The 18,219-nt window shown below is 58.9% G+C and overlaps 1 protein-coding gene across 1 annotated transcript in view; it reads right to left on the bottom strand.

The window, feature by feature from the left end:
• Positions 1-15,933, bottom strand: part of TPO (thyroid peroxidase) — a 45,024-nt gene extending 29,091 nt beyond the window's left edge. The window contains 5 exon segments of the mRNA XM_025927434.2: positions 496-628; positions 2,662-2,831; positions 10,215-10,299; positions 10,346-10,492; positions 15,804-15,933. Coding sequence (XP_025783219.1) covers positions 496-628; positions 2,662-2,831; positions 10,215-10,299; positions 10,346-10,492; positions 15,804-15,933 — 665 coding nt within the window.
• Between the last annotated feature and the right edge of the window lie 2,286 nt (positions 15,934-18,219).

The following is an 18,219-nucleotide window of genomic DNA, read 5'->3' as shown; positions in this document are numbered from 1 at the left end:
CCGTGACCCAGCCCTGCGTCTGGGCCTGACGGAACCGCCCTCGGCCCTCGTGCTTCCGGGTTCTGGTCTCAGCTGAACCCGTGGCTCCTGGGCCTCCCCAGCCCCGTCACACTCTCCCCTGCTCTCTCCCCTCCACGCCACTGTCCCCCGTGCTTGTGTGCCACTCTCTCCCCCACCCTCCTGTGGGCCCTGCTGTCCAGGGGCTGGGAGTCCCCTCACCGGTCCTGCAGGCAGGTGTCCACGGGACACCAGTGGACGGGGTGGGGGCGTCCAGGGGACACCCGTGGACAGGATGGGGGCCGGGTTCAGGGGCCACTGGTAGATGGGACGGGGGTGGCGTCCAGGGGACACCCGTGGACGGGTGGGCAGGTGAGGTGGTCGAGGGTAGAGAGATCCGGCACTCAGAGGCGGAGACCACCCCGGGTGGTCTGCCACCTCCCTGAGGAGGGCCGCTCATCGTGTCGGAATCCAGCTGAGAAAACCGGAAGGAAATACCTGTTGGTGCAGGCGCCCGTGATGAGCCTGTACTTGTTTGCCAGGCAGGTGTCTGGACACGTGGGGGGCAGCATGTGAGGCAGGCATCCGGACAGGTTCGCGATGGTGCTCAGCACGTCTTCTGGTAGGACATCTGAGGAGAAACAGCAACGCGTTTGTAACGGCAAGCCTACCGATGCGGTGGGCACTGTTGCACACTCTCAGGGTGTCTGTGACCCCTGTGTTCGGGCTCACACGGAAGCCACGCTGTTCGCTGGGGCAAGGGCTTCCTTCTCCGTGAATCCGGTCGCTCTCTCAACAATCCCCTTGAGCCTCTCACCGCCAGCAGGTGGCCTATTAAAACCTGTTTTTGCTTTGTGATCGTTCAGGAAAGCAAGTCAGAGCTCCAAGCCCCCAGACACAAGCCACCTAGTGGGGTCACCTCCCCGACATGCCTGTCACACCCTCGCGGTGATGGAAGATAGCCAAGCGCAGTCCTTGTCCCCCCTCCAAGCCTGCCCTGGTCAGGTGTGCCCGCAGCATCCGTGTGTCCATCCACAGAACCTTCTTTTCTCTGCGCACTGATTTCTGGATCCCTTCTCCCGAATCTTTCTAGATTAGGGGCCCAGAAACCTGTCTCTTATTTACTCACTTTCTCCCCAATTCTGTTGCTGCTTATTGAACAAATCAAAGCCAGGACTGCTTTGTTGTCTGCTCGCAGAAGGGATCACTGGCCACTTCTCCAAGATGGTTTGTACAAATCTTCAAGATAACGCCTTAATAAGCCGACTAACCAGACACCCGTGAAGCTGAGGTATTCAGCAGAGAAACACAAGGAGAAATGCACCCTGTAAACTGGGGAGAAATGACACCGGCTTCCTGACCATCAACGTGCGCCGAGCAGTCCCTGCGGCTCAGTGACCCTCCGACCACGCTTTCTGCTCAGCCGACAGGAACGTGTGCGGCTCACGACGTGAGCGCAGAGCCTTCAGAACAGGAAAGGCTCTGCCATGGGGAGCGTGACCAAGCCCACCGCACGGAACCACGATCGTAGCTGCGCTGACAGACGGAACCAGCGTGCGCGAAGAGCGGGAAGCAGGGCGCCTGCAAGTAGCTGTGGACACTGCGCACTGATGAGGTCCCAGGGGCCGCGTGGCCTCAGTTACTTTTCCCACATTCTACACTGTCTACACCTGTCCACGCTGTTGACAATGGCAACCATAGGAAACTCCCTAAATTAATGGGTTCTTCAGTTCTGTATGTTGGCCTGGGCCAAACCCCTCTGCCCCGTCTCCTGATACCCCTGCACCCTGCGGCTGAGCAAGGCTCTGGGGACGGGATGGGGCCTACAGCCCTCAGAGCCCTCACTCAGCCCCACGATTTGACACAAAACCACGTCAGAAGAATCTTTGGCTGCCATGAAGTCAGTCGAACCTGGTAAGTGTACTGTCTGAGAATTCTGGTGAGTCCCGACTCAGCCAAGCCTGTCTTGTTGTAGAGACTAAGTAACCACTTCAGGTTAAGTGTCTACGGCCAGTTCGGATTAAGGGACCCAGTAGCTCACGGCACCACACTGGAAAAGTCTGGGTAAGTTTGTTTCTTAAAAATCCTGCCTTCTAGTTGCCCACCCCAGGGCTCACAAATGTGCCCGTGGTCACGACGGCCATCAGCGCAGGGCCCTGCACCCACGGGGTGCTTTCACCCGATGCGGCTTGAGCCCAAGTCTATTTTGTTCTGCCAACAGCCGGGCAAGCCGGGCAAGCCGGCAGCCGGTGTGGTGCCCAGTTCAGGGTCGAGCACCCTGGTTCTCCAAGGCTCTGAGCCAGTAACAGGCAATGACTCACCGTCCTTGCTGGTCCCTGAGCTCCTGGGAGCTCCCCGAGTTCTGACCAGGTCTGTGGACCTCCCCACACTCTTTCTACCATGACGCGGGACGCCCAGGAGGCTGAGCTCCTTGGCAGGCTCAGTTCGGACGGCAGAGCAATAGTGACCTCCCAGGCCAGCGCAGACACAATGTGATGTCTGCCTGAGCCTGTTTATTTAAGAGCCAAGTGTCGGTCCTGGGAGTGAGCGGGGACCCCATGTGTGTGCAGCGGAGTGAGAAGTGCCCTCGAAGTCCCCGCCCAGCCCTGGGGTCTGCTCCTCTGGTGCCGTGGCTCTGGGCGGGGGGCACCTCAGGGAGCTCACCGGTGGGAGGCTGAGATCGCCTGAGCTTCCCGTAGACTCTTGTCTTCACGGCCTGCACGGAAGCTTCCATGATCTCAGCCGCTCTGGAGACGGCGCGGCTGGTTGGCTCGGGGAGCTTGGAAAAAGACAGCAGCTGTGATGGAGAAGGGCTCTCTCGTTCGCTGAGGTCTCTGCGCACAAGAGGAGACTCGGGGTTGGTTACTCTTTCGTGGCCGCGTTCATCGGCCGTCACTGATGGCTTCAGCGGACACTGCGGAGCACCACACGGCCAGCACTGTGCGGGCTGCAGGTCAGGCTGATACACGCGCTGCTCGCCGGGACTCAGGGCTTAGCCAGGGGACAGGGCCTGTGCGACACTGTGTGAGACACACCTTCTACCCCAGATCCTGAGATGCCTTTGCCGTGTTCCAGCCGGTGAGCGAGCCGCCCTGAGTGCCTGCAGCCCTGCAAGGTCCCGGGGCCGAGAATCAGCTGCCACAGGGCACGACGCGGCCACACGCCCTTTGTTCTCGAACCGAAATCACCCTAACGCGAAGTGCCATCGGCGTCGCCGGCAGCCGGCCTTCCTGGCCTCTCACATCCCGGGAGCCCCGGCCACAGGGGGTCAGTGCGGCCCCTCTGCCCACGGCATCTGGGGGCCAGGGCCCCAGGAGCAGGGGGGCCGGGCTGGCCTCTGTGCCGAAGCTGCCCTCGCTTGGTGACTCCTGCAGGGTGGCGTCATGCGGCCCCAGGTGGAAGCAGGAGCTGGCAGGAAGGCCGACGCTGAGGCCTTGGCGAGAAACAGCCAAATTCTCGCTCAGTCGTCCCCCTTGCTGCCATCCAGTGGGCCACCTCTGTGTTGCATTTGTTAATAAGCACAAACGGGCAGGGCTTCCTGGGTGAAAACAGCGTGGCAGGCGCTGTGCTAAGTACTACTTTCTTCTCAGTAATTCCTCACAAAGGATCAGGGGATAAATTCTGCAATTATGCCCATGAGACCAGAGCAGCTGGCCTCAGGCCGACAGCCAGCGAGAGAAGGACCCGGTATTGGGACACAAAAGTCACACACGTCTGCAACGTGTACGTTAGAGATACCCGAACGCACATATAAAGGTATCTGACATGTAACTTTAATATAAAAAAGCTGTGCTTAGACCTGCCAGTGTGTTTTTTAACCACATGATGGCATCATGCACTTGAGGGGATCCAGCTTTTCATAGAAGCTGAGACACTGGCCTGCATACTGCACAGACCCCCAGACAGGGGACCCTGGCCCCAGACACGGAATCCCAGCCCCAGACAGGGGACCCTGGCCCCAGACATGGGAACCCCAGCCACAGACACAAGACCCCCAGCCCCAGACAGGGGATCCTGGCCCCAGATATGGGAACCCCAGCCCCAGACAGGGGACCCTGACCCCAGAAACAAGACTCCCAGCCCCAGACAGGGGACCCTGGCCCCAGACACGGGAACCCCAGCCCCAGACACAAGACCCCCAGCCCCAGACAGGGGAACCTGGCCCCAGACACAAGACTCCCAGCCCCAGACAGGGGACTCCAGCTCCAGACAGGGGACCCTGGACCCAGACACAGGAACCTGGCCTCAGACACAAGACTCCCAGCCCCAGACAGGGGACCCTGACCCCAGAAACAAGACTCCCAGCCCCAGACAGGGGACCCCGGCTCCAGACAGGGGACCCTGGACCCAGACACAGGAACCTGGCCTCAGACAGGGGACCCTGGCCCTAGACACAAGACTCCCAGCCCCAGACAGGGGACCTTGGCCCCAGACACAGGACCCCCAGCCCCAGACAGGGGACTCTAACCCCAGGCACAAGACTCCCAGCCCCAGACAGGGGATCCTGGCCCCAGACATGGGAACCCCAGCCCCAGACAGGGGACCCTGACCCCAGAAACAAGACTCCCAGCCCCAGACAGGGGACTCTGGCTCCAGACAGGGGACCCTGGACCCAGACACAGGAACCTGGCCTCAGACAGGGGACTTTGGCCCCAGATAGGACCCCAGTTGTGGACACCGGACCAAGCTGCAAACATGGGACTCTGGCCCCAGAGAAGGGACCCTGGCCCAGCCACGAGCCCCCAGCCACAATGGTATCAGTGCCAGGCTTTCTGGGTCCCCCTGAGACTCTGTGTGGACAGGAGAAGGGCCCTCCAAAGATGTCCACACCCCAGTCCTCAGAGCCTGTGAACACGCCTGGCCGCATAGCAAAGGGGACTGGGTTGCAGGTAGAATCTGCCTTGCTGGTCATCCGATGCTAAGATGATGTTGTTTCCCTGGATTGTCCCATGGGCCATGTGCCCCCCAGGTCCTTGCGAGGGGAGGACGAAGTCAGAGTGAGGACGACCGAGGAGAAGTGCTCAGGGACCCAACGTCACCGCCCGAAGAGAGAGGAAGGCCCACCAGGGGACGTGAGCCGGGAACGAGCCGGGACGGTGAGGACAGAGGTTTCCTGGAGCAGAAGGACTTCGTCCCGCAGGCTCCTGGGCTCTGGTGCAGCGAGGGCCGTGCCAGGCTTGTAAGCACAGGACCGTCTGCCAACTCACGAGTGCTGTACTGAGCCCTGGGGTTTGGGGCAGTGTCTGCATGGGCCTCGGGGCGAGCACCCCACTGCTCCCAGATGCCCGGGGAGGATGGCGGCCCGTGCGGTGCGGTGGCCTCGCAGCCTCGGCCGGGAACCCCACTCCACATGGGCTCCCTGCCCCCCCCCAGGAGCCCTGCCTGTTACGTCCACGGGATCGAAGCTTTCCTGCTTGTGCGGGGAGGCGGTGTTTCTCCCAGGGCTTAGCCGCTCTGCGGCGACCTTGGAGAACTGTCCGGAACAAAGGCAGAGGGGCCTCTTAACTGCCTTTCTGAGCAAACAGGTGAGCAGAACCTTCCAGGGGCAAACCCCCTGCAGCCAGGCCAGGCCACAGCCCGGAGTACGGGCTTCCAAGGTCACAGACACCGCCAACACAGCCCGCGGTGGGGAGGCGGCCTCCAGCGTGGGCGGGCCTGGAGAGGCCACCTGAGGAAAGGGCTGTGCCCACCGTCTGCTCGTGGAAGGGGCCCACGCAGGCAGCTGCACCCCACGGGAGCTTACACCAGTCACACTGCCTCCCATCCCATGGAAGGGGTCCCCCGAACGATTGAGGCACCTCCCTTGAGACCACTCCATCTGCTGGGACCCAACAGCGCCCCCCAGCCTGGGACCCAACAGCATCCAGCCCCCCACCAGCCTGGGTCCGTCCCCGCTTGGGGCACCTGCCCGCTCACGGGGAAAGTGCACTTTAACACGCTGCTCTGTGCTTGTGGCTGACCCCCTGGCCGCGCTGTTCCAGCCCCGATCCCCATGTAAGTCTTCTCGTGTGGAATCCCGGGACCAGACTGCGTCCACACAGCACACACACGCCCTCACTCCTGACAAAGGTGTGGCTCCTTTCCGGGCTGGCCTGGGGGAGCATGCGCAGATTCCCAGAAGTGGGCTTTCACTGAGAGAGTACGGACGCATGCCACACATATGCACACACGCACACGCGTGCGACGGGAGCCCAGAGCCCAGCACAGTACACACACATATGCACACACGCACACGTGTGTGACGGGATCCCAGCGCTCACCAACAGAGCTGAGATAAAGCCCTTGGAGCCCTTCTGGTGAGGTTGACAAGACACGTCCTCACGTCCAGACCCGGCTGGCCCGGCTTGGAGCGAGGACCGGACACCAGCCCCTGCCCCCTGGGCCCCAGCCTCGTGCAGCCAGGCTCCCGTGTCCCGCACAGACCTTCCCTGGCTGGCGGCAGGCCCTCTTGTGCTTCCCACGGACGGGCGGTCCTCAGAGATCTCCTCGGGGACGCACGTCACCCGGCTGTGCGGCCTCCGGTGTGGACTGCTTCTCCAGCCCCCAAGGCACCAGGCCAGCCTGTGCTGCCCACTCCCGTGACCAGGGTCTGCCTGCTGACCCCCTCCCCCCGGGGGGATTCTCTGTTCCCTGCGAGGCCCCGGCTCCAGCTGGCTACCCTGCGTGCGGGCCTGGCCGTTCCGGGCCCACGACAGGCTGGTGGCAACCACGAGTTGTCCTGCGGGGGTGTGTCCCTCTGGGCGCCTGGGCTGCTCCCTGCGGAGGCGCCTCCACTCCTGTCACCTCCGCTCCGTAGCCACCCCGTGAGGTCGCGGGGGCCGCTCACGCACGTCACAGTGCACACCCGGACCACGGCTGCAGGTTGACGGCCTCAGCTCTAGAGGTGAGTAAGGCAGTAAGTATGAAGAGGCGGCACACCTACCCTCTATTCGCAGCAAAACATGCCTGATTTTGAGCTCAGATCTGGGGAGCTCTCACGGGCTCAGCATCAGCCGTGCGTCGGATCCCGGTTCCCGGTGTCGCCCTGGTTCCCCCGGAGCGTCAGAAGCTCCCTCAGCCTCCCCCATGGAGCCGGAAAGGCCACAGCGTCCGCAGCGGATGGGCTCCAGGGACACCGCAGACCAGGCCGTGCCGCCCGGGGCGCACCTTCTCCAGGCAAACTGAGTGTCGGAAGTGGCCCGAAGGCCAACCTGGGAGGATTTAGCGCCCGGGGACGTGAGCCCCAGCATCGTGCCATTTACACTAATACGAGCGTTGGGGTCCTCGGGTCCACGTTCCTGGACCCAATCGCCTCCTGGCACCATGGGTCCCCTGCTGCTGAAGTGTCACGGACAGGAGGACTTGCTCCCCACCGCGAGCACACGGGCCCTGGGAGCGCATCCTGGGAGCGCCAAGGAACGGTCATCAGCCCTTAAAGGCAAGTCATTGGGTGCTGGGGGCATTCGGGACCCTCCCTGGGAGGCTCAGGGGGCGGGGGTGGGGGGGCGGCCGAGGTTCTCCCTGACATGCGCCTCTGGGCTCACCTGTCTGCTCACCATCCCATCGCTCACCTGGGCCATTTCCCAGCAGCACCTTGGCCCCAGCCATCTGGGCTCACAACCAGAGCACGGGGGGTTCACAGCCCGAGCACGGGGATCACAGCCAGAGCATGGGGGGGGTTCACAGCCAGAGCACGGGGGATCACAGCCTGAGCACGGGGATCACAGCCAGAGCACAGGGGGATCACAGCCCAAGCACGGAGATCACAGCCAGAGCATGGGGGGGTTCACAGCCAGAACACAGGGGTCACAGCCAGAGCACGGGGTCACAGACAGAGCACGGGGGGATCACAGCCCAAGCACGGGGGTCACAGCCAGAGCATGGGGGGGTCACAGCCAGAGCAGGGGGATCACAGCCAGAGCATGGGGGGGTTCACAGCCAGAAGACGGTCACAGCCAGAGCACGGGGGTCATAGCTAGAGCATGAAGGGTCACAGCCCTGAGTATGTGGGGTCACAGCCAGAATACATGGGGTCACGGCCAGAGCACGTGGGGTCACAGGCAAAGTATGGGAGGTCATAGCCTTCAGTACACAGGTGACAGTCCCCAACTGGTGGGCTCCAGCCCCAAGATCCGCACCCATGTGTCAACCAGCCCTGGAGGCAGGGTCATAGCCTTGAGTCCATGGGGTCATAACCCCGAGTATGTGGGGCCACAGCCCAGAACACATGTGGTAACAGACCTGAGATGGTGGGGTCCTAGCCCCGGGCAAGGGGACCCCTTGGTCAGTTCATGGGACCTTCCTTCCTTCCTTGACTCTCTTTACTGTCCTTCCCGCTCTGGATCTTTCTCCTCTGCCTTCTCTGCCCTCCGTCTGTCTGTCTGTCTGCTTCCCTGAGTGTCCCTCTCTCTCTGCTTCGGGATGAGCAGGGCCAAGGCCACACCCTGGTCCACAAGACGACCCCCTGGCGGCCAGGGTGACTCTCTCACCCCAGTCACTGGGCTTGTGCACTTTGTGGAATGAGGACATTAAAGGCACGTGATTCTTCCGGTGACCACCGTGGACCCCACAGCTGGATTCTTCTCGCTTTAGAAGAATTCACAGAAGAGGCAGAGCTCACATGGCACATGAACCACGGGCTTAGCCTGAGTACTTTAGAAGCTCTTCAAGGATCAGGATAAAATATGCTGAGAAATTACCTTATTTAGGCAACTCAGGTTTTATATGTTATCGTTTCATAAATAATAAATAATTAAGCGACCACGCAATTACTGGGAGATTTTTGTTGAAACTTAATTAGCTATTGAAATGCAATAATTCATTCTATGCTTAGTAAGCAAATAGCAAATTAACGGCTCCTTAGTTCATTAACCCTAATTGAGAAACAATACACGTCAGGGGGAAAATGTTGGCATTTCTAGCCTGAAGAGGCTTGTGAATGGAGGGCAGGAGTGTTGGGGCCACAGTGGAGCCGTGAGGCCGCTGGGGGCAGGTCTGTGCACCCCAGCCCAAAGGGCATGAGTTCAGGGGCACCAGCCACCCAGCACCACCCCCTCCAGAATGAGGCTTGTCTCTCCGCCCACACCCAGTGCCCGCTCCGCCCCAGGTCGCCCTGCACCTGCCCCCGTCTCGGTTCCTCCAAAGCTGATTCTTTATCGCTAATCGACCACGATACTTTTTTGATGATCAGTAGTGCGCCCGTCCCTGAATTAAGTGTGTGTCTCCCCAGAAGGAGCATGGACGTGAGATGATATTCATTTTCCTAACCCTAGCGGCACGGGGCTGGCCTTGCTGAGTAGGGAGAGCATAGCCCCTCAGGACACACTGCTTGCATAGGCAAATAAAGCGTTATTTGAGAGTTCTCAAAAAGCAGATCTTTGCAATAAAATATCCCAAGGGGGTCATCACGGCCTCTTTAGGCTGCAGACGCTGACTTGAGCGGGATGTGTTGCCTCCGCCAGTTTCCAAGCAGGGTCTGGCTGGGCCACTGACGGCCATTCCCATAGGCGCAGTTGCGGTTTCAGACACGCCGCCAGAGGAGGAGTGCAGGGGGAGTGGGCTTTCTCTTTCTCCCCCCTTTGACTCAAGGTTTTAGAAAAGAGGTAGAAATTAGTTTACTATCAATACGGACAGCAGGGGACTTTTCTGGCTGGAAAAGCAGATATTTGGAAATGTATCAACTATGCCTCGTGACATTCTGTATTTTGACAGTTTATATAATTATGAGTCAACCTCGAAACCTGCTTTTTAGTTGTTTTGTGTTTTATGAACATCTAATGTTTGAGACCACGATATCTTTGATGTTGATGTCAATTATATATTTAAAATCGAGGTGTTTCTTAACTACTTAAACCAGAGTGATGGGTGGACTCAATCCAGCACCGAATGCGCGTCTTTGCCAGCCCCGCCCAGGCCCCGGTCTCCAGCTCCCCCGCCTCCTGCTCCCCAAAGGCTGAGTCTCACCCCCCAGGGAGAAGCCCCCGGCCCCCAGGACTGCGAGGACCGCAGCGCTGAGTCCCGGGGACGTCACTGTGCTTCTCCACGTGCTGGAGGAAGAATCTGACGCTGATTATGGGTCTTTCCAGCTCTTGCCCGAGAAACCAGGAAAGTGGATTTGCACAGGCAATGTCTCCCTGAGGTGTGGAGATGCTGGGCCGGTGGTGAAAATTAACCCGGCAGACCCGTGCCCTCTCCCGGCAACCTGGAGGCTCCCCTCCCGCCCTCTCCGGAAAGCCCACCTTTTCATGGTGTGGTAGATGGCCTCGTCCACCATGCGCCTGCTCTCTTCCACAGCGCGGGTCACAGCAGAGTCTCGGCCCTTCCCTGTGGATGACACACCCCACGGTGAACCACATTCGAGGTCAGCCACCCCCTGCCACCTTCAGTTTCTCCACCAAGTCCACGGGAGGCGGCGACAAGCTCGCGGCTCCTGGGCCCGAACGTGGGGTCCTGGCTAGGTCACCCCGTGGGGCCCCGTTCGCACGTCGCAAATCGGGCACCAGCTCCCCCTGCAGAGCTGCCGTGGAGCAGAGCGCCAGGAGCAAGCGGGCCCATACCCCCTCACCTCCTCCAAGGTCGGTCTGGCCGCCCTTCTTTCTCTCTTGTCCAGACACCACTGCCGATTCCGAAAACTCTGAGTACTTTGTTACCTAATCGGTGATGTGGTGAGTTCCTAATATCTTCCTATTTTAAGTTGTGCGTTTCACAAAAGATAAAATACTTAAATATACCAGCTGTTTCCGATGACAAGACTTCCACTTTATTTTATTTTATTTTATGTTCGAAATGTTTAACAAGTCCTATGGTCTAAATGCTCATGTCCCCTCAAAATTCGTACACTGAAGGCTAACCCGCAGCGTGACCGTGTGAGGACAGAGGGGCTTTGGGAAGTGATTAGGTCACGAGGTGGAGCCCCTGAGTTGGGACTGGGGCCCTTGTAAGGGACCACACAGGGCCCGTCCCCGCGAGGACACAGCCAGGTGCTGAGCCAACCGTCTCACCAGACACCAAGTCGCTTGTTCATCTGGGACTTGGGCCTCCGGAGCCGCCGGAAGTAAATGGCTCTTGTTTGTAAGGCACCCAGCTGGCGCCATTTTGTTACAGCATCCCCAGCGGAGTGAGAGAGTCATTTACGACTCCAATCCAGTTAAAACGTGAGGTTCCACATGATCACGTAGCAGGCCCCTTCCAGTGACACACACAAGGAGCTTCTGTTACTAACGTATCTTCACACAATCAACACTTCATCAAAAGAAATGCATTTATTTGTAAGAATAAATGGAATATCAGAATGTTTTCAAACATTACACACCTTATAGGAATAAAACTATTTTTATTTCTTTAACGTTTATTTATTTTGAGAGAGCGCGAATGAGCAGGGCAGGGGCAGAGGGAGAGGGAGAGAATACCGAGCGGAGTCTGCTCTCAACACAGAGCCTGATGAGGGGCTTGATCTCACGACCCTGGGATCATGACCTGAGCCAAAATCGAGAGTTGGGCACTTAGCCCACCGAGCCACCAGGCGCCCCAGGAATAAAACTACTTTTCGAAAGGTAACTGTCTGTATTTGGAATGACGTAGCCCAGCATATCCCAGGAAACAACATGGTGAGTATGCCAGGCAGGTGGCCTCTGTCCTAAAATGTAACGAATGATTCCCTTGCAGGAACAAATAAATGTGTCCATAGTCAGGAGTATCTGTGGGTCTGGAGACGGCAAGTTCCTGAAGGCAGAGACCCCAGCAGATTCCCACCACCCGCCGGGGTGTCCGACGGGGTTTCAAGCGTGGAGACCCCAGCACGGGCGCCTTCCACACAGCCTCTCCACTGCTCCTCCACTCCGGCCCTGTCTATTCTGAATATGACATAAGAAGGCGAAACTCCATGTAGATCATCCCTGGGGTTCTGGGAGAAGCGATTAGCCCACGTGCTGGGTGGCCCCTCCGCAAGGGTCTGGGGGAGTGCACTGTGGGGCAGGTGCGGCTGTGACCCCCAGGCCGGGGAGCTCAGGCATTCTCCCTGGGGACGCAAACAAGGGCTCAGCCAGCATCACAGACCTGGAGACTTCGAACCTGCCTTCTGCTTTTCAGATCCGAAAGCTGAATTCTAGAGAGTTCCGTGGGGCGTCTGATCTGGAGACGCCAGCCTTCTGAGGACAGTCACAGCTCCCAGGGGGTGTACATCCCCCCGGAAAGTTCTCTTCAGGACACAATCATCTCACGCAGGAGAGCTGGAGCATGGGGAGTCCTTCAGGAAGAAGGTCCAGCCATTTCCGAAGAGTGCTCATTGAAAGAAAAAGGTCAGACAAGAATGTCGAGTCTTCCTTCTCTGAAGCCATAAACCGTGAGGGCCCCGCGTGTCACTGTCGACTGACTCTGAGGACTTGGTTCTGTTCTTATCTCTGAGTTTGTGTCCTCACGTTACTGAGCCCTGGTGCTGAAACCCAATCAGCAGGAATAAAGTTTGCGCACTTTTCCTTTTTAAGCATGTGTGCTGATTCCCGGATCTCCCAACCTGCAGGCAGCTCTCTGCCTCCCTATGCACCCTGATCTCGTCTGCTGTTGCTGTCGTGACTTGTCTGAACACGGGCCGTAAAGACGAGGTGTGTAGGTCTCGACTTTGCAGGAATGATGGAAACGCACCCCCTCTGCGTGCCGATGGGTACGGTGACTTCCGCCAGGAACCCCAGGCAGGGTGTGCAGAAGGGACTCACCCTGTTCCTTAGACCCACATGGCCGTGCATGTATTTTTGACAAAAACGAAATCCCCCTGCATCAGTAGAGATTGCCAAAGTGTGCCACTTTGTTCCTCCCTGGGCTGAGCCCTCCTGGGATCCTACTCTGGGTCCAGACTCAAGGGTGCCCACGGCCTCACTTCTGTCTCTCAAACTGTACAGGTCACAGGCTGACCTGCAGTGTGTCTGTCCAGATCTACGTGTGCCATGAGTGTTTATCAGCCAGACTCCAGTCCAGTGGAGGGGGTGGGGGGGGCTTCCACAGAAAGACCTGGGGAGACAGTGAGCCTGGATACAGCTGCACCTCGGGTCTCTGGGGCCCTCCTGGGCCGTGGCTGGGTCGTGACTGGACAGGCCTCTGGGCCGCGACTGGACACTGGACACAGGCCTCTGGGTTGTGACTGGACACTGGACATAGACCTCTGGGGCCCTCCTGGGCCGCGACTGGGTCATGACTGGACACAGGCCTCTGGGGCCCTCTTGAGCCACAACTGGGTCTTGACTGGACACAGGCCTCTGGGTTGTGACTGGACACTGGACATAGACCTCTGGGGCCCTCCTGGACCGCGACTGGGTCTTGACTGGACACAGGCCTCTGGGGCCCTCCTGGGCCACGACCGGGTCTTGACTGGACACAGGCTTCTGGGGCCCTCCTGGGCCGCGACTGGGTCTTGACTGGACACAGGTCTCTGGGGCCCTCCTGGGCTGCGACTGGGTCTTGACTGGACACAGGTCTCTGGGACCCTCCTGGGCCGCGACTGGGTCGTGACTGGACACAGGCCTCTGGGGCCCTCCTGGGCCACGACCGGGTCTTGACTGGACACAGGCCTCTGGGGCCCTCCTGGGCTACGACTGGGTCTTGACTGGACACAGGTCTCTGGGGCCCTCCTGGGCCGCGACTGGGTCGTGACTGGACACAGGCCTCTGGGGCCCTCCTGAGCCGCAACTGGGTCTTGACTGGACACAGGCCTCTGGGTTGTGACTGGACACTGGACATAGACCTCTGGGGCCCTCCTGGGCCGCGACTGGGTCATGACTGGACACAGGCCTCTGGGGCCCTCCTGGGCCGTGGCTGGGTCATGACTGGACAGGCCTCTGGGCCGCGACTGGACACTGGACACAGGCCTCTGGGTTGTGACTGGACACTGGACATAGACCTCTGGGGCCCTCCTGGGCCGCGACTGGGTCATGACTGGACACAGGCCTCTGGGGCCCTCCTGGGCCGTGGCTGGGTCGTGACTGGACAGGCCTCTGGGCCGCGACTGGACACTGGACACAGGCCTCTGGGTTGTGACTGGACACTGGACATAGACCTCTGGGGCCCTCCTGGGCTGCGACTGGGTCTTGACTGGACACAGGCCTCTGGGGCCCTCCTGGACCGCGACTGGGTCGTGACTGGACACAGGCCTCTGGGGCCCTCCTGGGTGGTGACCAGACGTGCACACGCCAAGGAGAGGTGCCCAGCACAGAGCCCCCAGGCAGCTCTACATCCAGGCAGCCAGCTCAGCGAAGCCCCGAGTCCTGCGGTAGGAGCTCAGGTTCACACAAAAGTAGAGCTGTATCATCATTTACATCGGCTCCGGTGAAATGTGACCGATAAAAATATTTCAAAGAAAGTTAGAGCGAATAATGACCTTGTTTCAAAGCTGTCAGGTTTTGTCAGCTGGAGAAAATAATCTCTCACATTAAAGAATGTAAAACTGGTGCATTACGAGAGAAATATTTTGTAAGCAAGTAATTTGTAAAGTAAACAATTAATAAGCCAGCTTCAAAATATTCCGACTGACCATAAATTAATCTCCAAAGTACAGCGTTCTGACCAGACGCTGCATTGTGCATTATCTATATATTTATTCAAACTTTAAGCACAAAGAAAATCAAACTCTCAGGATGGGGAAGTGATAATAAAATTGCTGTTCCAAAGCTGCAGAAACCACGTGTCCTTAAACACGTGGTTTCTAGAACTAAAAATGGGGTGCACGTATGTATTTACATTCTGTTGAACGTCCCTCATGCGTAACAATTTTGTCTGCTTAGCCATGTGACTTCTAACTCTTGTTACCGTGGTTTTACGGAACGAGGGCCTTGATAAACACAAAATAAAAGGACAGATTAGTTAATCCACGAGATAGTTGCTGGGCATCGGCGCAGGCGGGCACTGGGCTGCGTCGTGACTCACTGAGGCCGCGGTGGGACCACTTTCCTCTTGAGGTGCTTGAACACGTGAGTCCGTTTTATTTTTCCTGGTCCCGTCCAGACCCCGTGCATTCAGTGCCCCAAGCGCAGCACCGCGGGCCGTAGCTGTGATGGATCTTTTCCCCGCTTCCTGCCTCCTGGGGTGGGGGCATGTTTGTAGGGGGCAAAGGAGTCTGTGGAGGGTTTTGGTGCAACCTGCAGTGTGGTCACGGAGCCGCCTGATCCTGGAAAGTGGGGAAATGGGAGCTCCCGGCAGGACGTGGAGTGTGGACCGGCAGCAGGAGGGCCCTCCACCCTGGGGCGGGGGGGGGGGGGGGGGCCCTGGGTGAGCGGTGAGTCCAGCCAGGCTGGGGGAGGCCAGGGCCTGCTGGGGGAGGTCTGAGTCCTGAGGTCGGCGGCCAGGGAGCACCCACCAGGTGCCCCCCAACATTGTGTGGGCGAAAATTCCCTTCAAGGAGTTCAGTGCCTTCTTTTTTACTCTTTTTCAGCCAAACAAAAGCAGAATTTGAGCTGTGATCGCTTTAACCACCCCATCCCTTTCTCAACCGGGTTTGACACTGTAACATCCCGATCCAGAAAACACATCATAAGAATTACTTAATGCAAAGTGATTTCATAGCAAAGAAACAAGCAATTTCTCCCAAAGAAAACTTTTTTCGCATATATGAGCAGATAAAATGGAGATTCTCCTCGTGAATCAGAGGACACGAGTTACTCCTCGGACATAATTGTATTTTAACCCTTCTACCGTCCAGAATCACTGTCCCCTTCTGGGGAAAGCCCACGAACGGAACAGCCCGGGGGCCCCGGCTGAGTGCCAAGTCCCCCGTGACGCTTCCTGTCCCGGTGACTGTGGACGGTAACTTCAGGTCAAGAGACCGTATTTCATCTGTCACTCACCCCGGAGGAGGTCCTGGCCGGTCTGGATGAAGGGGAGGAGGCGGTGTGAGCAGGCCACCAGCAGCGCCACGCCCAGGACCGCGAGCACCCTCATTCTAACGGCAGAATCGATGGAGAGCACGCACGCCATCGGGGCAACGCCCACGAGAGCTGCTCTTTGGGCAACTTGTTACCGGAGCCTCTGGCGTCTGACGGCTCACTGACCAGTCTCCACGCCGGCGACAGAGCCCCACAAGCTTGGGTCTGAAGCCCTGACTCTGACTTGCCTCCCAGACTAACGCTCTGGCTCCCCGGGGCCGCGGCTGCCGCCCTATAAACCCTCTCGCGCTCCAGTGCCCACTCGAGTGTCGGGAGCCGCAGCGGCCCCTGTGCCCTCGGGTTTGCGCCAGGCTCCTGCGCCGTCAGAAACAAGCGTTCGTTCCCTCCTTCAGGCCCCCGTGCGGCTGAGCCCCTGGCCCCGAGCCAGGAAGAAAGGCAAAGAGCGTGCGCGTGTAGAGAAAGAAGAAGCCTGCTACAATCAGCCCCTCATGACGCTGGCATCCCCCCTCTCCTCTCTCTCCTTGACCTTCAGAGGCCGCCTGCCTTCGTGTGGTCCGGTGGGCTGCTGAGGCCTGGCAGGTGCGGGCCATTACTTCCATCTGGAAGGTGAACGGGCGCCTCTCCCAGGGTGGGGTGAACAAGGAGTCCCCGTGCAGGAGGTGGGGCCCCCCACCCCATCCAAGGGGGGATCCGTGCAGGAGGCGGGGCCCCCCCACCCTGTCCGCGGGCGGATCTGCCCGAACAGGCACCTGACCTGTGTGCACGCCGCTCCCTTTGGAAGGTGAGGGAGGAAGGGTTTCGGCGCTTGGCCTCCTCCCAGGCTGCCCATCTCGGCACGAACGTGCTCAGCCCAGCATGTGTCCACAGCAGTTCTCTCCCGCTAATGATAACACCACCGTCATGACCTTTGTTCTGGGTGTTTTAATGGAGATGTACACTCTGTTTCCCATGGAAGTCTCTCGGGTTCCTACTATGTGAACACCATCTTCTTTCTCCTTTCTTCTCTCTTTAGGACCTACTCAAGCAGGCCCGTGGCTTCTCCAGGAGGGCCAAGACCGAAGTCTGAAGCCATCAGGCAAGGTGACCTGGAGGTCAGTGTGTCAGGAGGTTGCAGCAGGAGAATGTCAAGATCAACACGACAGAGACCCTGATGGTCTGGGATGATCAGAGTCCTGGTAGAGGAAGGAAAAGGGGGCCCTCTTCAGAAGGAGAGTCCTGGACTCCTTGGGCAGAGCAGGGAGGCCAGCCAGGCTCAGCCTGCTGGCCTGATTCCCGGACATCTTGTCACTGACCCTGGGAGGCCAGGGGAGGAGGGAATCGGGCATGAGCCACAGAGGACTGGTTCAGGTTTGGACACGGAATTTGGGGTGTGGGATGCACACACAGGCGGCGAGCTAGTAGGGTTTGCAAATGCGCCTTTGGGGCCCGGGCTGGAGTCTGTGCTGAGGGACACATCTGGGGGTGGTTGCCATAGATTTGCAGCTGGATAACTGGGATAAGTGATAACTGGGGTCGTCTGCAAGAGGACAGGGGAAGGTTCTGGGCACCAGCACCTCTAGTGCCATAGTGGGGGCTGCCGTGTCCCCAGCGACGTCACGTCCAAATCCTGGAACCTGGGAGTCTTCAGACGTGACTGAGCACACGACCTGGAGATGGCAAGGAGCAATCCCAGGATCCTCACGGGACGCAGCCAGGAATGTCTGGGGCACAGAGGTTTTGATGGCAGCAGAGGCTGGAGTGATGTGACCACGAGCCAAGGAATGCAGGTGCCCAGAAGCTGGAAAGAGCAAGGGACAGACTCTCCCCTGGAGTCCCGGAAGGACCCAGTGGTGAGGCAGCCTGATTTTATTCCCTATGGGCTCCTTTTGGACTTAGGACCCCAGAGGTTAGAGAACAGACTCGTGCTGTTGGAAGCCACCAAGTGTGTGGTAGTTTGTTGTAACCAAGGAGACCAGCACAGGGCGCAGGAGAGGCTCCGACAGACAGTGGTGCCTGGGGCTCAAGGGGCATGTGAGAGTGGACAGAGGCAGAGAAACCAGGCCTGGAGACGTTACCGGGGAACTCATCACACTTGAGTTGCCATGTTGCTCGAGGAGCGAATTCGCAGATGACGTAAAAATCCAGGGAGACTTAAATCAGGTCGAGGAAGTTGGCTCTCTGGACATAGGAAGGAGAAAGTCTTCTCCACCCTTGGGGTCTGCCAGCGGGACGGAGGGTTAAACTGGCATGAGACAGACGAACAGGAGGGGTACCAAAATCTGACCCCGTGTGCACGGAGGCCCACTAGTGAACTTAAGACCCAGAAAGTGACCGAGGCAGGCAGTTTTATGACAGCAAATCTTCGAGGGGCTGACAGGGAGCACTCAGCCTTGGGAGC

This window comes from Puma concolor, chromosome A3 (genome assembly GCF_028749965.1).
Source record: "Puma concolor isolate L17-30 chromosome A3, mPumCon1.1.hap2, whole genome shotgun sequence".
NCBI lineage: Eukaryota > Metazoa > Chordata > Mammalia > Carnivora > Felidae > Puma > Puma concolor.
The sequence above is the reverse complement of the archived record's forward strand: the minus strand, read 5'-3'. Positions and strand labels throughout refer to the sequence as shown.